The sequence below is a fragment of the Protobothrops mucrosquamatus genome, unplaced genomic scaffold (genome assembly GCF_001527695.2).
Source record: "Protobothrops mucrosquamatus isolate PMUCROS unplaced genomic scaffold, P.Mucros_1.0 scaffold1157, whole genome shotgun sequence".
Lineage (NCBI taxonomy): Eukaryota > Metazoa > Chordata > Lepidosauria > Squamata > Viperidae > Protobothrops > Protobothrops mucrosquamatus.
The window spans coordinates 9,638-29,401 of record NW_015387372.1 but is presented as its reverse complement, the minus strand read 5'-3'; the positions used below and the strand labels follow the sequence as shown (position 1 = coordinate 29,401).

The 19,764-nt window shown below is 60.1% G+C and overlaps 1 protein-coding gene across 1 annotated transcript in view; it reads right to left on the bottom strand.

Moving 5' to 3' along the window:
* The window catches only part of MARK4 (microtubule affinity regulating kinase 4), a 20,893-nt gene extending 1,819 nt beyond the window's left edge, over nt 1-19,074 (bottom strand). Inside the window, exons 1-15 of the mRNA XM_015820652.1 lie at nt 19,024-19,074; nt 11,174-11,371; nt 10,739-10,792; nt 8,861-8,909; nt 8,179-8,244; nt 7,978-8,048; nt 7,596-7,652; nt 7,014-7,250; nt 6,320-6,439; nt 5,565-5,664; nt 5,198-5,307; nt 4,660-4,816; nt 3,555-3,772; nt 2,584-2,687; nt 1,806-1,949 (exon numbers count right to left, since the gene is read on the bottom strand). Of these exons, the coding sequence (XP_015676138.1) occupies nt 1,806-1,949; nt 2,584-2,687; nt 3,555-3,772; nt 4,660-4,816; nt 5,198-5,307; nt 5,565-5,664; nt 6,320-6,439; nt 7,014-7,250; nt 7,596-7,652; nt 7,978-8,048; nt 8,179-8,244; nt 8,861-8,909; nt 10,739-10,792; nt 11,174-11,371; nt 19,024-19,074 (1,736 nt within the window). The remainder of the gene's footprint in view (nt 1-1,805; nt 1,950-2,583; nt 2,688-3,554; nt 3,773-4,659; nt 4,817-5,197; nt 5,308-5,564; nt 5,665-6,319; nt 6,440-7,013; nt 7,251-7,595; nt 7,653-7,977; nt 8,049-8,178; nt 8,245-8,860; nt 8,910-10,738; nt 10,793-11,173; nt 11,372-19,023) is intronic.
* Between the last annotated feature and the right edge of the window lie 690 nt (nt 19,075-19,764).

The window sequence follows — 19,764 nt, the reverse complement described above, 5'->3', positions numbered from 1 at the left end:
GGGGGGGGGGGAAGGAAGCAGAGCCCAGGATGTGCAGGGGAGAAGCTCCTTCCGGCTGGTTTTCGGGGTCAGGCTCCCTTTCACCTCGGACTGCATCAGAGGGGCCCCCCAGAGGCTCCTCCGGCTGAGCCCCCCAAAAGCAGAGTGCGAATCCTGCCCTGCCCAGTTGTACCTACGTGTCCTCCGTGAGCCAGGCAGCTGCCCGCCCTTCCTTCTGCCGCCTTTGACACCCCCACCCCCTCCTTGGGGCTCTGGCTCCTCCCTCAGTCCACAAAGACCCCCAGATCCTGCAAGGCCCCGCCCATCTCCTTTTCTGCCCCACAGCCCTGCCAAGGGACTTGTGGGGCCCATGGAATCCTTCACTTCCACGCCCCCCTGGTTGGGGGAAGGGGCTTCCGGTTCTAACTTTCCTGTCTTGGACTGCTGGGACTGGGCAGGGGGTGGCCCAGAGCCTCCCTCTCCTCTCCCAGGAGGGTCTCCGGGGGCCTTCAGCTAAGCAGCGCTGGGGAGGAAGCAGCTGCGCCCAGGGCTCCTCGGGGGGGGCTTGAGAAGCCATGCGTGCCCCACCCAGAAGTCATGCTCCTTTGCTCGCCCTCCCGGGGGGGTCCAAAGCTTTCCATCAGAGATCATCACCCTCACCCCCACCATTTAGGAAATCTACCAGCCCCCCCCCGCCCCCGACTCCCAGGGCCTCTGCCAGCTTTATAAGTGCCCACCCTTTAAAAGCAGGCAGCTTCCTTCCTATTTCGCCAGCACAGCGGCTGCAGCTATGCAAGGACTTGGGGGTGGGGGAGGGGAAGAGACCCCTTGGTTTTCCCTGGGTGGGAGACCAGGGCCAAGCAGGCTGGGAAGGACCTGGGGAAGGCTTCACAGGGGGTCCCCAAGGCCGGGGTGGGGGGCTGAGGAGGGGCTGCGCAGGGGGGCCTCCGTGGGGCAGAGGCGGCTTCCTTCAGACGGGAGACCCTCAAGGCAGGCGGGCACCAAACCCCTGCCGGGCCGGGCGCAGCTGCGCCTGGCAGCCTCCGAGACCCGCAGGGGGAGGCCTGGCCCAGTGGGGCAGTACTGGGGGAGGGTCTTGAAGGCCCGGCTCGCTCTGGAGTGGAACGGAGGTGCTAAATGTCCCCCAACCTCCCCCCCTTCCTTCTCTTCCTCCTTGGAAGTACAGAGTCCTTGACTTACAGCCGTTTGTTTAGTGACAGTTCAACAGTGCAGAAAAAAGTGGCTTATGGCTCTTTTCCACACTTATGACTGACTGTTGCATCATCTCTGTGGTCATGTGATCAAACTCAGTCACTTAGCAACTGACTTGTGTTTACGACGGTCGCAGGGTCCCCTGGGGGTCAGGGGATCCCCTTTCGCCAGCTTCTGACGAGCAAAGTCAATGGGAAAGGCAGATTCACTTAAGAACCGTGTTCCTAATTTAACAACTGCAGTGATTCACTTAACAACGGTGGCAAGAAAAGTTGTAAAACGGGGCAAAGCTCACTTAACAACTGTCTCCCTTAACAACGGCCATTGTGGGCTCAGCTGCGGTCATAAGTCGAGGACTGCCTGTATGTTATCTGCAGAGGGGCCAGGAAAGGGGCCGAGGGGCTGCCTGCAGTCCACAAACTAACTGCCCCCCCCCTCCTCGGTTACGACGTCGGGGGGGTCGAGGGTGGGGGCGGGTCCGGCGAATGGAGGCCCACTCGAAGCTCCAGTCAAACGACTTCTCCAACCTCCACCGGGCCGACGCCGAGACTCCGTCCCACCCCCGAAGCACCCTCTCCCAGCCGCTCCCCCCGCCGGGCAAGACGTGCGGCCACGGTGCGGCCAGGCGCACTTGCCCCCCATGGAAGGTGCTGCGGATGTTGGTGCCGCGAGAGAGCCGGCTGCGGTCGGAGGAGGAGGAGGAGGTGGCAATGCTGTGGCTGGAGGGGGAGGCCGGGGGCACCCGACTGGCGCCTGAGCTGCGGGGGGAGGAAGCAGAGGGCCACTCAGGGCGCGGCAAGATTCTTCGCCACCAACAAGGGCGGGTGGGGGGCCCAGAAGAACTTCGGGGCAAAAGATTTGAGACATCCCAAAGTTTTGGCCTTTGAGCCCTGAGCCACAGCTGGCCTCCTGCAGCCCCTCCAGGCCAGAGGTGGCACCCGTCCGTCCTCCTTGAGATGCTGACCGAGCCTGGACTCTGGGCACGAGATGACCCAAGGCCCTGCTACCGCGATGGGATGCCCAGGGCGACTCAGGAGCCGTGGGGCAGGTGCTCGCAGGCATCCTGTGCCCCCCTTGCATTCCTCTCTGGGGAGAAGGAAAGGGGGCTTCTGGGAGGGGGCCACTACCAAGATGGACATGGCTTTCTTGGTCCTGTTGGGATGCAACAGTTTCTGTTTTTCCCTCCGGAAATGAGAATACATCTTCAGATGCACCGTTTCTCAGTCACTTGAAGGTGGGTGGACTTCAACTCCCAGAATTCCCCAGCCAACATGGCTGCCCAGGGAATTCTGGGAGTTGAAGTCCACTCAACTGGAAATGGCCACGGTGGAGACACCCTGCCCCAGAGCCACCACAAGGCTACCCCACACGCCCCGCCCCACCCAAGTCCACCTGTTCTCCTTCCCATTCTGGAGCAGGGAGGGGCGGTCGCCCCCAGGTCTCTCCGTGCAGACGTAGGTATTCCGCCGGGTCATCATACTGGATGGGATGTTATTCTGAAACAGGAAGGAAGACGGCCGGTTCAGAACCTGGGTGCCAGGTAGGCCAGAGGGGCTCTGGGCCCCCCAAAATCAGGGGGATGGAATGGGGTCAGCTGCATCAGATTCTCAGCATCCAGGTCTTCGGCAACTTAGACATTAACAGAATTAACAGAGTTTGAAGGGACCTTGGAGGTCTTCTAGTCCAGCCCACTGCCTAAATAGGAGACCCCCATTCTGGATAAATGGCTATCCAATTTCTTCTTAAAAACCTCCAGTGATGGAGCACCCACAACTTCTGGAGGCAACTTCTGTTCCGCTGATTAATTATTCTGTCAGGAAATTCCTCCGTAGTTCCAGGTTTCCTGACAATTAAATCAGTGAAACGGCTTCCCTCCAAAGGTTGTGGGTGCTCCAACGCTGGAAGTCTTTAAGAAGAGTCTGGACAGACACTTGTCTGAAATGGTGCAGGGTTTCCTGCCAGAGCAGGGGGTTGGACTAAAAGATCTCAAGGGTCCCTTCCAACTCTGTTCTTCTGTAAACCCAGACACGGAAGAGGCCCCAGGGGTCACCTAATCCAAGTGCCTCTTTGGGCAGGATCTGCTTCGGCTTGGACACAAGAAGCGTGACCGGAAAAGTAGGTTCTGGGTTTGGGGAGACCCGGCTGGGAGCCAGTTTTTGCCTGGCTCCATGAATGCCGGGCACAGGAGGACCCGGGCGGTGCCCCAGTCCCATCCTGCAACCCCCGGCGTCCAAGGAAAGCCCCTTGGTCCTGGCAGGGACGGAATGCCTTTCTCCCGAGGCCCTGGGGGAATGACCCTGCCCCCCCCAAAAGAGGGTCCGTGCTGAGGGAGGAGGCTGAGACCGCCAGCCCCCCCTCCTTACCGTGTTGACCGCGGTGTCCTTGCGCCGGTCGGGGATCTCCGATTTGTTGGGGTTGTTTGCGCTGCTGACCATGGGGCTGGAGGGCGGGAGGCCCCCCCGGCCGCTGCTCACCACACTGCCGCTGGTCTTGCGCGAGGGCATCCGCTCCTCCTTCAGCTCCCCGTCCCCGGCGCTGGTCGGGCTGCGCTTGGGGTGCAGGGGGACGGGCGAGGGACCGCCTGGGGGGAGGGAAAGGGGGCACTCTCAGGGGGGACGGCCAGCCTGGAGCCAGCGACCCTGAGGAGGGGGACCAAGGGGCTCAGGACGGAAACTATGGTGGGTTTAATTTCTTTTTCAATTTCCTCTCAGATGAAAACAGAATAAACACCTGTGTTTTTCAAGCAGGTAGTTCTCAACTTACAACGGTTTGTTTAGTGATCATTTGAAGTTACAACACAGTGGAAAAAGTGACTTATGACCGTTTTCCACACTTATGACCATTGCAGCATCCATTTATGGTCACTTGATTAAAATTCGGATTCTTGGCCACTGGCTCATATTTATGACGGTCGCAGGGTCCCGGGGTCACGTGGTCCCCTTTGGAGACCTCCTGACACGCAAAGACAATGGAGAAGCCAAATTCATTTAACAACCAGGTGATTAACTTATCAACTGCAGTGATTCACTTAACAACAAGGTCATAAAAGGGAGCAAAACTCACTTAATAACTGTCTTGTTTGGCAACAGAAATTTGGGGCTCACTTGTAAGTCGAGGACTACCTGTGTTACGTTCCCTTTCTCAACCTGCTGGCCGTCTTGGATGCCCCTCAAACCTCTGGAAGCTCCACAGCTGCTGGAGTTTAGAGGGATCAGAGGACTCCTCGAGGCTATCAAGCCAACCCCCTGCCTGCAAGAGGACCCCAAGCTCCCTCCAGCCTCAGCTTCACACAACTGCCGTGTTCCCATGTTATGATGTGGGGGCCATCCTGGTTCAGACAAAGCTAAGAGAAGGGCTGGGGGTCTGCAAGCCAGGATGCCATGAACAGTCTTAGGAACTGCCTGAGGCCCTCCGACCCCAAGAGGGGTCCTCGGTGCCCCAGAGTCGGCAGAGGCACCGGCCACTTACAGAAATCGCTGTGCCGTCGCTGCCGGTGGTATGTGGAGGAGGCCCGCTGGCCCTTGGCGTGCGAGGAGGACTTGCTGGTGCCGTTGGAGACCTCGCTGGGCGGCCGCGCTCGGGCCAGCGAGAGGCTGCTGCCTGTGCGGGACTCCCCCCCTTCCACCTGCTGGACAGAGCAGAAGGTCAGGCCCCTCAAAGCGATGGCAGCACACGCTCCCCCAGGCACATGCAGGCCTGCAGCTCAGGGGGCAGCTGCATCTCTCTCGGGGGTGGGGGGGGGGTGGAGATGGTTCCTTCCTTAGGCAGCTGGAGTCCGGCTTCTCAGAAGCCAGGGACCCTCCCCCCACACCCAGGGTGGGTCCCACAGCCCCTCGGTCCTTGGGTGGATCCAAATCCTGCCCCCTGTAGCCGAAGGCGAGTCCTGGCCAACTGAGCACATCTGAAGCACGTGTGCCGCCCCACTGCGGCTTTGCATCAGGGAGGCCCCTCCTGCTCTAAGAGGCAGCCGGGGGGGGGGGAAGGGGGGCTTTGGCAGCATCCGTACCTCGTTCTTCCTGCCCAGCAGCAGGTAGGTGGCTGTGACCTCGTTGTACTTTTGGTTGGCCAAGGCTTCCTTGATCTCTTCCCGGGTGTAGCCCATGCCCACCATGACCTCTGGATAGGGAGGAGCGGAGGCAGCGGGTTAACCCAGCCCGAGGCCAGGAGGGGCTAGAAGACCCCACAGCCAACAGGGATGGGCGATGCTGGCCGGCTGCCTCGGTGCCCAGGAGAGCAGCTGGGCCTTGGTAGCAGGCCCCTCAGTCCGGGGCACCTGTCCAGGTGGGGAGACTCAGGCAGCAGGATCAGCCGCAGTCGCGAGGGGGAGGGTCCAGGGCCACTCAACCCCAAGCACGGGGGGGGGGGCGCCCTACCTATGCGCTTGGCATCCGCAAAATCCTCCTCGGGTTCTCGGTAGGGCTTCAGCTCCTCCCCCTCGTAGCCAATATTGATCCACTTGTCCTTCATTATTTGCTGGAGGGGGGGGGAAGAAGTGTTAATGGGGGATCGACCTGCCAATCCTGCCAATGCAGCCCCCTCGGTGCCCACCTGGCACCCTCATAAGCCCCACCTGAGGTATCTGGACACCCGGGTGAGCAAAGGCCAGTCCATGCAGTCCTCAGCACATGCTCAGAGGCACCTTAAATTCTTCACCCTGGGCCAAGGGACTCCCCCCCCATCTCTTTCCAACATGGGTCTCCATTTCAGGGGAGGCACAAACAGCCCCCCAATAATCTACAGGGCGCCTGCAGAGGCTCAACCCCCACCCCTGCCCTAACACGCACTGAGCTGTGCCAGGCGGGGAGGGTGTGGGCTGCTCAGTGCCTCCCTGACACACCATGCAATTATCCCTGAGTCAATTAGGCTAATTACAGTCATTGGTGGGGGGGGAGTCAGGGGAGGAAGGCTCAGCAGTGGGGAGGGCCAGATCCTGTGGAGACGGTTGCTAATTAAAGGCCCGGCTTCTGGTGGGTGTCCGGGAAACTGGCATGGGGGACGGGCAGTGCCAGCTGTGCTCCTCCAGCCCCAGAGGGACCATGAGGGAGGAAGGAGCATCTGGAGCCGCCCAGGCCTGGCAAAGTGCCACGTGGCGCTTGCAGAGGAGCTGGGCCACGCCGGGCCCCCTCACCTCCAGGGTGCAGCGCTTGGCAGGATTCAGCACCAGGAAACGCCTCAGGATGTTTTCGCAGTCCGTGGACATGTAGAAGGGGACACGGTACTTGCCACGCAGCACACGCTCCCGCAGCTCCTGGTGGGGGGGGCAGAGGCCTGTCGGTCAGAGCGCAGCCTGGCTCTCCCCCAGTCCCTCCGGGCAGCCAGTCTGCTGGGGGGGGCAGCGCTGCCTGGCCAAGGGTGCCAAGGGGCTCGTGCCGAGGCCAGTGACTACGTGCCAGGGATATGCCACCCACTCGTTCCCTGGGTGGGAAGCAGCCTTTGCAACTTCAGGCATCGGGCAACCGAGCAGAGTGAGAAGAAAAGACGCTTTGCACAGCGAGACGGGAGATCCGTCATATCAATTAATAAAATAAATAAATAAAAACCAGCAAAGGGCCCCAAGCACAGAAAGGGAAGGCCGTAAGCCCAGGTGGAGGTGCTGAATGCCCAGCTGCCCTTTTCCTTTCCCCGAGGCAGAGGTCCGGCCATCCCGAGTGGATCCAGAGCCAAGAGCCCATCTGGCACAGGCCCCCCCGAGCATCCCAGCCAGCCCCCCCTTTGCAAAGAGGACCGCAGCGGAGGCTGACCTCGGGCTCCCCTCCTTGCAACTGGGGCGCCCCGACCTGCCCTGCTTTCTGCACCCCAAAGCTTCTGCCCCACGGCCTCACCTTGAGGTTCTGCCCATCGAAAGGAAGGGAGCCGCTGACCAGGGTGTACAGAATGACCCCCAGGCTCCAGATGTCCACCTCCGGCCCGTCGTACTTCTTGCCCTGGAAGAGCTCCGGGGCGGCGTAGGGGGGGCTCCCGCAGAAGGTGTCCAGCTTGGAGCCGAGCGTGAATTCGTTGCTGAAGCCAAAGTCAGCTATTTTAATGTTGGCATCCGCATCCAGCAGCAGGTTTTCCGCCTGAGGGAGAGGAAGGGGGGGGGAAAAGTTTGACTGCATCCGAAGTCTAATGGCCAGCAAAATGCTGGACGGAGAAGCTGCCCAACTTGCAGCTTCCGTGGTTCTTCTAGCTCTTCCAGTGAATCAACTCCCACCAACTCTGAGAGCAGGCAACAAGTCTTCCCATTTTACAGGTGGAAGCACTGAGGCTCAGGGGGAAGGTTTCTCCAGGGCCACCTCACAAAATCCAGCCCCTCAGTGTAAGCTTTGGGGGCTGCCCCAGGATGGCTGAACCATTGCCCCCCCCCTCAGGACAGGAATTGGGCGGGGGGAGGGAGAGATGGCATCAGTGCTGAAACTCCCCACCTTCAGGTCTCTGTGTACGATATTCTTCTGGTGACAGTAGTGCACAGCTGAGACGATCTAGGGGTGAGAAGGAGGGGTCCTGGCTAGGGTGCAAGCCTCCCCCCTCATTCCCCCCTCCAGCACCTCCACAGCCCCCTTCCAGGCAACGCAGCTGAGCTGGTGCTTCTGCCCTGGAGACTGGACTCCTCGGCCAGGCGAGTGTCCAGTGGAGGAGGGAGTCTCTCTTAAACCGCCCCCCCATGCCAGAGGGGCCCATTTGCCCAGCACGGTGAAGGGACCCAAGCGGACTCTGCCAGGCAGCCAGAAATGCCCTCCTCTTGCTTGCCCACCCCTGTCCAAAGCCCAAGGAGCGGGCATTCTCGGTAGCACCACGAGGCCCAACCTGTCTGAACTTGGCCCGGGCTTCTTTCTCCTTCATGCGGCCGTGGGACACCAGGTAATCGAAAACTTCTCCTGCACGAAGAGAGGGAAGACGGGCGAGTTAGGCCAGCCTGGATGCCAGGGCCAGAAAAAAGCGATGGTGGGTGCCATGGACATTTGGACCCGGGGCCATTGGTGCCAGGGAAGGGCAGGCGAGGCTTACCGGCACTGGCATACTCCATGACCAGGTAGAGCGTCTTCTCCGTCTCGATCACCTCAAAGAGTTTCACTGCGCAAAGAGCCAGAAGCAAAGTCAGCCTCCCCGGCCTCTACCGGGGGGGGGGGGCTTCTTCACCGACGCTGCGGCTGCCCCCCTCCCCCCCGGTCACCCCCACGAACCTCGCAGGTCTCTTTTTAAGGGTGGAATATTTTGTGTTATTTGGATGCTTAAATGCTGTTGCCACCTCCAAGGTCCCCCGTTGGGGCAAGCGCTAGTGAGGGATGCCGCACTGGGCGAAACTGGGGGGGGGAGTTAAAATTCTGTGCGGCAAGAGGACAAACGGGCACCGAGACCCCACCAGGCGATTCTGCAGCGTTCCTTCCTGGGGGAGTGCGAAGCTTTGCGGGGGGCATCCCACTCCCTGCTCCCCAAAACTTTGCCTCCGTCCGAGATTCTGCTCATTTCTTGGGGGGGTCCTTTTTCTGACCCCCACATCTAGCAAGCTTTTGCAACCTGATGCCCTCTGAGCCCCCCTTCCTCTCTCCCACAAGCTGCCTGCTGAATTGAAAGATGAACCCCCATTTTGCCCCCTCCCTCCCCTGCCCCCCTCAGCTGCTGAAGAGCACGACTTCCTTGGGGAGGGGGGTGACACGTCCACGGGGTGTCCTAGACTTCTGTTTCTTACCAATATTGGGGTGATTTAGTCCTTTCATGATCCTGACTTCTCTGAAGAGCTGCAAAAACGTCCCAAACAGGAGTTAGCTGACCCCTCCCCAAAAACTGCAGCATAACATTTTTCTCTCCAACAATCCCCTCCCTCTGAAATGCAGACCGGTTTTAAATTCCCCCAAACATGGATGTTTCTGTAAAAAGGGAAGGCTCGTCCAGTTTTGCTGGCAAAAGGGAAATGGGCCTTTTCCTTCATTTATCCTCCCCTGCGCGTGAACCTTTATTGTATTATTTTCACTTTTTGCTGTAGCTGCTATTGCTGTAATTTCCAACAGTCACTAAGTGGATGGTTGTAAGTCCTGGCCTGGCCTGGCCTGTCTATGCGATACGGCCCTGGAAGGAGACCTGGGGCTGGAAGGAGGAAGGCGGGGTCTGGTCAGGTACCAAAAGTTTTGAATTTGACCAACTCCGGGGAGGGTCATCAGGCCTGGAACGCAGAAAAGGGCTAATAATGTAGGGCTGGGAGAGCCCTGAGTAAAATCTTGGACTCCCGAAATGTTCATTTCAGCCTTTGAAAGGTCCCTTTATAGCTGCAGAGGAAGGACGGATCGATATCACTCCAGGTAGCCAAGATTTAATTTGTTGTTTAAGAAGAGAGATATTTTCTAAAGCCATTGTACTGGATGCAGGCATTGCGATGCGTTTTAGAGGCTTCTCTTTAGATCTTTTTCTTTCTTTTCTTTTTCATGTGCATTAGCAATAAAATGATAATAACACATTAAAAAAAAGTTCTGGGGACTTGCCATGAGCCGTCAAAAGTGCAGGGTCAGGCTTCACCGGTCCCAGGCAGCCTTTCCTCTGTGCTTACATTTATGTCTCTCTCTCTCTCTCTTTGCAGTTTGGCTCACTTGCCAGAGCTCTTTGCTCTGAGTGTCTACAGCACCCGGCTCTGGGAAGGGCCCCTAGGTTTGATCTGCAGATAATGGATTACCGGGTTGTCAGGTTTGAATTGACTGTGGTTGTCTTGCCAGGCTGTGCTGGGGGTTGAATGGCCTTTAATTGATTAACCATGATTAATAATAACCCCTTTCAAGAGGATCTCCCAAAGCAGTTTTTGCATAATTAAATTATAATGAATAACAATGCTGCAGAGCATGTCTGGCTGTCTGCTTGCCCTTCTCTCAATTTCATTCACTCCCAGTGAAGACACTTTTGGAAAATTCCGGGGGGTGGGTGGGTGGGTGGGGGTGTTTCTGTGCATCTGAAGGGCACTTTCCGCCCCACCCCCACCCTGTCAGTCACAACATAGACCCCACATTCCCTTCAGGGCTCTCACTGACCATCCTTGGCCACTGATGGGGAGTCTGGCCCCTCAACACAAAGGAAAGCTGGGGCACCCAAAGGGTCAGCGGCTGAACCAATGGCGACGGAGTCTGCCCCTCTTCCCTGAAGCTCATTTGTCCTGGAGAATCCAGCCACTAATTAGCAGGCCCGCCCCTCCCCCTCCCCCTGGGATGCTGGCAGAAGCCGGGTTTCCACAGCGACCAGCTTAGACTCTGAGCCGTGATTAGGGAGGGGGGCAATGGGGAGCAGTGTCTCCCCTCCCCCCCACTGCTGGCAGGAAAGGCAGGGAGCCAAGAGGGAAGGGGGAGGAGACCTCAACCTGCATTGCTCAAGTCCCTCCCTCCGAGGGTGGCACCCTGCCTGCCAGGCGGGGAAGGGGCTGGTTAGGCCTGCAGAGGGGAGGGGGCTGCATCTCCTTGTGGGGCTGCCCTTTCTGGGCAGATGAGGCCATGGCACCCCTCCCTCCGTGCCCCCCCAGGTCCCCTGGAAGGGGATACAGTGGGCAGCTGGGCTCGGAAGCCCCCCCTTCATCCCCCCAACATTTGCTCACCTTCTGGAGACTTGTTGGATTGAGCTGCGTCTTGTCAATGATTTTGATAGCCACCTGGGGAAAACACAATGCAGAAAATCAGTGGGGCTCCCAGGGTGGGGCCTCACAAGGACTGGGCTGAGGCCTCAGTGGCTCCATGGAGTGGGGAGGGGGTCACGGGCCTCCTATGCCCCCACCTCAGCCAATTCAAGAGGGAAACCCACAGCACCACACACCGGGCTGGCTGTCTCTGGGGTTGGGCGCTTCTCTGGGTCTGTGGGGAGCCCTTCCCTAGTTCACCCAGCGACCTTCCCCTTTGCTTGCCAGCTCTGCGTCTCCCCTGGCCAGTTTCAGCTGTAATGGGGGGGGGAACTCTCCCACTTCCCCAGCAATCTGTGACACCCCCCCCCCAGGTCCTCCATGCCCCAAAGGTCACCCAGCCTCTGCCTGACTCACCTCCCTGCCGGTCAGGATGTGCCGGGCCAGCTTGACCTTAGCGAAGTTGCCCTTGCCGATGGTCTTGAGCAGCCGGTAGTTGCCGATGTGGGGCTGCTCGTCGGGGCAGGAGGCGATGGAGTTGCGGCACCGGGCACCCAGCGAGCGGCTGGACCATGACGAGCCCTTTTCGGACCGGCTGCTGGCCAGGGTGGAGGGCTGGGGGGACAGTGGTGGCGTCACCGGCAGGGGGGCCGGCTCGAGAGTCACCACCGGGCAGCGCTGGTGCTAGGGGGCAAAGGAAGGGTTACTGGGGTGCTCACATAATGGGGGGCAGGAGCCCTGCCTGCTGGCAGCCCCATTTCTCCGGGTAAGCCTTCGCCAACCTGTGCCTGACGCTTACCACCCAGAACTCACCCCCCCAACTATCCTTCGATGCTTGTGACCACTAGCTCAGAGAACTTCCCTGGGCACCTTCCTCCCCAGGAGATCCCTCTTGGTCCCAGGAGTGGCTCCCTAGATCCTCTGTGACTGCAGAGTCGGGTGGCCCAAAGAGACCCGGCTACCACGTTGCCTCAAGCCATGTTTTCTAACCCGGGTTTTGGTGCCTAAGCGGTCATTCTCGAATCATGCAAGACCAAATCGCTCAAGGCAGTGCGCACACTCAGCCCGCGGGTCTTGCCCTCCTGGCTTTGGCTTGCGGGTGAAGGAACTGTGCTGAGTCTCCAGTCCGGTACCAGCTGCCTTAATGTGTGAATGCAGCCAGAATGAAAAGCGAGCAAGGAAGTTATGCTGGGAAGAGACAGAGAAGCAGCTGGGGCTCCAGGGGATTTGGGCCATCTCCTGAACAGGGGGGTCGTTCACACAACCCACTGAACTAACCCACTTCCTGGGTTCGTACAACATACTGAACCATGAACTAACCAAATTCATTTATTAATTAACCAATTAATCAATAGAATAGCTTGCCTCTTGGTGGTGTGGGTGCTGCATCACCTGAGGTTTTCAAAAATGGACCACCTTTTGACCTGGATGGTATAAAGCTCCTGTCTTGAACAGGGGGCTGGACTAGAAAACCTCCGAGGTCCCAACCCTAGGACCCTATGTTTCTAAAATGGAGTAGATTCACACAACCCTCTAAGAAAACTATCCAAGGGGAAGACTAACCACAGTTGATTCTTCAACTGATCCAGTTTGGGGGTAGTGTGAACCCAGCCTCCGACTCCGACAACACCCAAAGCCTTTGCTACGCAGTGCCCCGTGCCGTGCAATCAGCCAGTGCCTTCTGGGCGCCGATTGCCCTCCCTGTTCTGGGCACAGCTTTCTGCATCTGTCGGCCAAGGGTGGGCACCGGGGGCCCAACCGCACGGGGCCGGAATGGGCAGGGCCAGGCAGCCCCTTCACCTTCGCCTTCACCTTTGGAGCGTTTCGAAGATGGACGTTGCCTTCCACCTCCCTGCTCACCATGGCCAGATGAGTTAGGGCACAGCATTTAGCAGGGACGGAGCCCAGACAATGCCACAGCCTCTCCAGCTGAAAGAGCTCGGTTGCAGCTTTCCAGCAGTGCCAGATTGTGCCCGTGGCCACACCATGCCCAGTGCCAGAATTCTGGCTGGCAGACATCCTGGGGACGGGGGGCATTTCCCATGGCTGAGAACAGAAAGGCCAAAGGTTGAAAGGGCCTTCTCCATGGCACAGAGTGGGTGTGTGGGGGGGTTGTGTGTGTACCCTCCCAGTTGGGTTTTACAGACCACTAAGACGAGGGTGGCGCTGCAGGATTCTGGGGGAGAGTTTGGGGGGGAACCTGATCAAAAGAGCTCTTGGTCTCCTTTCCTTTCTGCAGGATTCGCAACAGCCTGCCCATGACTCAACCTGCCCCACCAGATGACCTCTTAAGGGCCTCGTTTCCCTTGGTGGAAATGCTTGGAGGAGAACCCCCCCCCCCAGGCTGCCCTCCCTGCAGCAGTGAAGAATGCCGGGCAGAGACACCCGGAAGGAGCCGGGTGTGACGATGACCTTGTTACTTGTTTCCAGTTAGAACAAACCTCCTTTTGTGGCTTCTGGCCCTGGGCTGGGCGGGGGAAGCGGCCATAACACGGCTACTTGTTGGGGGGAGGGTAAGGTCCGAGATTCCCACCTGAAAGTAAATCTTATCTGCTGAAGAGCCGGGCCTGCGAGGAGGAGCATTTCTTCCCCCCCCTCCCCATCCTCTTGGCAGGCAGCCACAAAGCGGCCCTTTTCCTCACCCACACCCCTCCAGCCAGCTGCCCTGCAGAGTTAGGATTACAAGTCCCACAATCCCCAGCCAGGAAACATTCCCTTTGGCCCAGGGGCTCCCGTTCATAACCAACAAGGCTCTGAACTCAGCCATAAGAACGCAGCAAGGACACGCATGTAGCACACACACACACAGACCCGTCTGTCAGCTCTTCCCAGAGCCCTCTGACCGCTGACCGCCCGCTCCCTGGGAATACAGGCAGTCCTCAACTTACGACCACAGCTGAGCCCAACATGTCTGTTGCTAAGTGAAATGTTTGTTAGGTGAATTTGCCCCATTTCACGACCTTTCCTGCCACGGTTGCTAAGTGAATCATTGCAGCTGATGAGTGAGTAACCTGGCTGTTAAATGAATCTGGCTTCCCCATGGACTTTGCTCGTCAGAAGGTCGCAAAAGGGGATTGCATGACCCCGGGACACCACGACCGCCAGAAATACGAACCAGTTGCCAAGCATCCAAATGTTGATCACGTGACCATGCGGATGCAGTGATGTGAAACTCGGCCCATGAAGGCCGACCGAGGGGAGGACCTGGGCACGCTCCCCTTCCGAAACCCGAATGGGGCAAGGAGAAGAAAACGGGCCCCTCCAGAAGCACAGGATATGGAATAATGAGAACAATTAACCAGTGGAACAGCTTGCCACCAGAAGTTGTGGGTGTTCCATCACTGGAGGTTTTCAAGAAGAGATTGGATAGTCTTTTGTTTGGAATGGTGTAGGATAAGGGGTTTCAACCTTGGGAACTTTAAGACTTGTGGACTCCCTGGGGAATTCTGGGAGTTGAAGTCCACAAGGCTTAAAGTTCCAAGGCTGAACACCCCAGTGGTATGAGGTCTCCTGCTTGAGCAGGGGGTTGGATTAGAAAACCTTCAAGGTCCCTTTGTGCTCTCTTTTCCTTCCTTCCTTCCTTCCTTCCTTCCTTCCTTCCTTCCTTCCTTCCTTCCTTCCTTTTCCTCCCTCCCTCCCTCCCTCCCTCCCTCCCTCCTTCCTTCCTTCCTTCCTTCCTTCCTTCCTTCCTTCCTTCCACCTGATTCGAGAGAGAGGTTGCTGCTGCTCACCTCTTTCTGGCCCCATGTCTAAAGGGGGATTCTTGGGGGGGAGAGAACAGAGATCGCCCCCCCCATGCAGCTGACCAGGCAAGGAATGGAGCCAAGGAGGTGGGGGGGGGGTGCAAAAGTCAGAAACTTTGGCTGGCCTCCTCAGCAGGGGCGTTGGGGAACAAGGAGGCCTGCTTTCAGAGGACTCTCCTTCCCTGGGCAGCTGGGCGGGGGGGGGGGAGCTGGACACAGGCCTGCTGGAAAGCTCCCTGCGTTTGTTTCCTCGGTGCAGGAATGCCTCGGTGCATTGTGGGATGCCCAGGAACGCTGCCTGTCCTCTCGTGAGTGCGCAGGGCAAGGGGAGGAGGGAAGGGCTTCGGCGCCCCCCCTCTTCAGCACTCATCAATAATGCACTGGAAAACAGCGCTGCACGCTTCAAAGAAACGGCAGGGTGGCGGTGCCCCTGGTGTGTGCCTGGTGTGTAGATCCTCTCACTCCAGGGGGGGACCTTTTGGAATGCCTGAGGCGTGCAAAACACTGCCGTCCTTTGGACACCCCCTTTCCCGTGCCCGAGGCGAGTGCAAATCCTGGGCACATCATGAAAAAAAGGGTGCTGGGTACACAGCCGGTTCTAGGCTGCAGTAAAACCAACCATGACTCAAGGAATTTCAGTGCCAGATCCGTCTTTCAGTCACCAAGCAGGCCAGAAGGGGGTCGCTTGGAACAAGGCCTTCAGCCCAGGGGTCGCACCTGCCCTGGCACCCCCCAGCCCCAAAAGGTTTTGGCCCCCAGTCAATCCGAAGAGAAAGCCTTCGCCAGAGTCTTGTATCGCCCCCCAGTACAGGTGGGGGAAAGGAAGGCACCCAGGAGGCTGAAGGTGAGACCGATGCCAGTGGGGCCTTGGGCCAGGGAGGTGGAGTGCCACTCGGTCCCACGACCCCCCTCAGGCATGGAAATCCTCTGGGCGATTCCCTCACCTGCTTTTCCAGCCTACCTCACAGGGTTGTTGTAAAAAATCTGGAGCTCTTGGACCAAAGCCAGGATAGTAATCTAACAAATCCATAACAAATAAACTGGGACTATTCATTCCCTGTCTTTTTATACAGCTTTTGCTTGCTAACATTCCAATTTAGGTTACTACCTTTAAACTGCTGAAAATGTGGTTTGTTTTTCCCTACCGCTCTCCTTAACAGAGGCTCCTCTCTGGGTCCTTTGCCCCACGGCTTCCTCTCTGATGGGGTCCAGGGGAAAGTTGTTAGCAGACCAGCCTTCCTTCCCAGCTTCCCACCCCTCTCCTTTCTCAAGGCACCAACCCTGGCAGGACCCTGCGGGCAGGGCCAACATCCTCCCTGGTCTGGCCAAGAAGGCCCCCCCCCCACAGCACCCACACCAGCCCCGGACTGAGCCCCAGAGCGCACCTGGCCTCTCCCCCCAGATCCAAGCCGGACTCTGCGTGCAAATCTGGACCTCCTCATTTCCAGCCAGACCTCTGTGGCTCTCAGGGGCTCCACATCGCTCAAAAGCCAAGCCGGAGAGCAGATCTGCAAGCCTCAGGCTGCCCTCCGGCTTTACTCACGGGCAGGGAGGCAGCGCAGGTCCCGGGACCCTGGGAGGCTCTCTGAAGCGCCCGGACCCAGGTGGGACTCAGGGCAGCACCTTCGCTCAGCAGCGGCTTCTGCCAAACTGGCAAGTCGTTCACTCCCCGGAAGCCCCAAACGTTACTAACTTTTAATCCAGGAAGATCATCACAACAACAACAACAGAGGAGGAGGAGGAGAGCCCAGGTGATCCAGGAAGCAGCCCTGCCCTGACACCTCATCTCCGAGAGCCACAGAGCCAGCAGCTGCTGCTCTTTCAGGGGAAACCGGAATGGCGGAGGAGCTCCCCAACTGGGTGAGCGTCCCACTCGGAGTGAGAGGCTGGGGCACACCCAGGCAGCCGCCCGGCAGGGAAGGCCTGCACAGGGGTGGATCCACGCCCTCTCTCCAGGCCCACACGGCAAGGGTGTAGCATCCCCCTTGAGTCAGGGCTGTTTACAACCACCAGGTCCTCCAGAAGGCACAGAGCAGCCCGGGATGACTTGGGCCCAACTCTTGGGGGGGGGATGTTCTCCAGCCCAGCCTCCTCAAGGCCCAGCCGCACAAGGAGAAGCCGTTGGCCAAGGCCAGGGGGAAGGCAGGGAGCTAGGAATCTCAAGGTTGCAAAGCAGGAGATGGTGCCCGTCAGTCTCTGCCAACCTGGCATGGCCGAAGTCTCAGGGCTCTGGAGCCGCCGTTCTCCTCAAGGGTGTAACGTGGGGCCAGGGGCAGCAGCTTCGTACAGAGCTCCGGGTGCCCGTTGGAAGCTCGGGGGAAGGGGCATTCGTGGCAGGGAGTGCTGGGCCCTCCCTCGGCTCCTCTGGCTGCAGGACGGGCATCGGAAGGGCCAGCTCCTCTCCCTCCTCCCCTCAAGGAGAGGGACTCCGTGGCTTTGAACAGGCAGGGCCTGCGGCCTTCCAGCTGTTCTTCACTGGGTTCACTGGCTTGGGCTACCAGGAGCTGCAGTTGCCTGGCCCTGTTTGGAGGCCCCCCCTGAACTGGTTTGGCAAAGAGCTCTCGAGCAAGATGGCCCCTCCTGTCTCACTCAGTCGTTCGCACTTTCTGCACTCCTTGATCTGAGTGAGCTGCTGGGCTGAAGCTGCTTGGGAGCCACACCCGGGAACTCCCAGGCCCAGGCAGGTAGGGGCAGGCTGCATTGCTCACTTGCAGGCCAAAGGAGTTCTCAGCACATGCTCAGAGGCACCCTGGTCATTTGACAGCTACTGGCCATGGACGCAGGTGCTAGGGGCGATGCCTAGCTGGCTGCCATGGTGAGGACCTCGCTGCCATGGCAACACAGCGGTGCGGCACTCTTCAGGAAGCCTTGGCGATTGGCGATGTGGCTGACAGCAGTGGCGGCGGCAGAGAGGGTGGGGCCTGAGCCAAGGAAGGCCTGGCAGACAGCAGCCGTGGGCCTGGGGGGGGGGGCAAGCGAGCAAGCACCAGCACAAGGGGAGGGAAGGGGCACTGACCGACCTTTGTCGGGGGAGGGTTCGCCCACTCGTGTCAGGTGCTCGTGCGCCTTCCTCTACGCTGTCCTTCGACCCTAAAGTTGTACTTTCCTCCACTGTAGGAAACAGCGTGTCTGTATTTATGTGGGCGGGTGACGTTGACCTCAGGGTGTGCCGAAGTCTTATCGGACGACCACAACGATCCCACAGTTAGTTCTCCGGAGAAAGTCTGTGCTTGGTGGCCCTGAGAATCTCTGGGGCCCAGGGCACGGGGCCTTTTTGCATCCAGGAATTGTCAGAGGCAAAACCAGGGCCTGCACCCACCTTCCCTCAAAACCCCAGAGACCATTTGCTGACAGTCTCCCCCACTTGGACAGCCCTTGACAAGGGGCGCAAATCCAGGTGCAGCCAAACAGGCAGAAGTAGCTCAACCTCCGTGGGGGAGGGGGACCTGGCTAGGCTGACCCAGGCAGCACCTAAAGCGCAAGGCACGGGCATTCACACGACACTCAGTCCACACCCGCCATTCTGCCTGGCCAAGGACACAGAGGCTTGCTTCTAACGTCTTTTGGCAAAACCTGGTCAGGCCGTTTGGTTACAAACACATCAAGAAGGAGCCAACTTATAAGGGCCCCCAGGAAGTCCTGAAAATGGCAGGTTGTGTAGGCTTTTCTGAGAGGAAGCCCCACAGAAGAAGGGCCCGCACAAACACACATGCTTCAGACTACATGATGGGGAGGGGGGAGAATACTTCTTGTTTCTCTCCTGTGGAAACAGCTGGGCAGAGACCCACACCCCCCCCCCGGGACACCAGATAAGAGCAAGCAGGTCTGCACCCAGGACATCCCCTCCCCTGGGAGAGTATTCCGGGACAGTAAGAAGCTCCTGGGGTGTCTGTGGAGGTGACCAAAGCCGGGGGGGGGGATGCAGAGAATTGGGGGGGGCTCGGCCTGCAGACCACTGCCCGCCTTTGGGGCACTCCTTCGGGCAGCCGAGGGTGCTGGGGCGGCCATCGAGATCTCCCGGCCGGAGACCCGCTTCCCAGCCCCTCGGAAAGGACCCCCTTTGACCGCTCGCCTGCCGCCTCCTGCCTTCCCCCCCGGGCTGTAGCGGGCGAGGCCGCACGCAGCGCGGCAAAAGCAGCCGAGTCACTGCCGGGAGCTGCGGGCTGCCCCTCGCCTTCGGCCGCTCACCGGGAGCCCCTCCGCTGCCCCCGGCGAGGCCCACCGCCCGGCCCGCTAATACCTCCGCCAGGGCTCCGGCCCCCTCGCGGGCCTGCCTGGGAAGCCGCGGAGCGCCGGCGGGCGGCCCAGCGGGGGGATCTCCGCCCCGAGCTGCTCGTGTTCCGCTCCGCGGGTCCCGGCGCCGACCCCCCACCCTCGCCCCGCAGCGGAGGAGCCGAGCCGGCGCGGAAGCGCAGCCAACCCCGCCGCCAACGCCGGGCTCCCCGCAGCGCCCGCCCGACCCAGCCCGGCCTTCGTCCGGCCCCGGTGGACAGGAGGGGCCGCCGCCGCCGCGGGAAGACTCACCGGCTCGGAATTGCGTTCGTTGCCCGCCGCCAGGGCGATGCGCAAAGACATCTTCTCCCGCGGTCCAAGCCCGGACACGGCGGGGGCGACGACGGCCGCTTGCCTCCCCCGAGCGGCCACTCATGCGCCCCGGCGCGCTCGGAGGGCGAGGGGCGAGGGGGGGCTGAAGGGAGGCGGCTGGAGCGGCGGGGGCGCCTCTGAGCGGAGACGCGGCTCGAGCGGCGCCTATTCGGCTCGGGGGGCCATGGGGGCGGGGGGTGGCGGGGCTGCCGCCGCGAAGGCAGGCCCGGGGTCAGTCCGCTCTCGGCCGCCGCCTCTCGCTCGCCGTCACTGCCGCCTCGGTGCCCGGCCCGGCCGCCGCACTCTCCCCGCAGGCAGGAAGGGGTAGCGGCGCTTCCTGCCACCCCCCATATGGCTGCGTCCCCGCGCTGGGGGGGAGGGGGAGGAGGAGGAGGAGGAGGAGAGAAGCGGACGCAATCCGAGCCCCGGGAAGCCCCCCCGTCGCCCGGAGCGGCTCCTGAGCCCCCCCTCGGCCAGGCGGGGCGCGGTTCAGCGGGGGCTGCTGCCTGGGGGAGCCGGATCCATGGGGGGAGGCGCCGGCATCGGCCGCTGGGTCGAGGCAGCGGCTGCTCCGGGCGGCCGGAGAGGCGGGCGTCGCGCAGGAGGAGGAGGGAGGAGGAGGAGGAAGGGAGAACGGGGAAAGGAAGGAGGGCGTCGAAGAGGAGGCCGGACCGGGTAGAC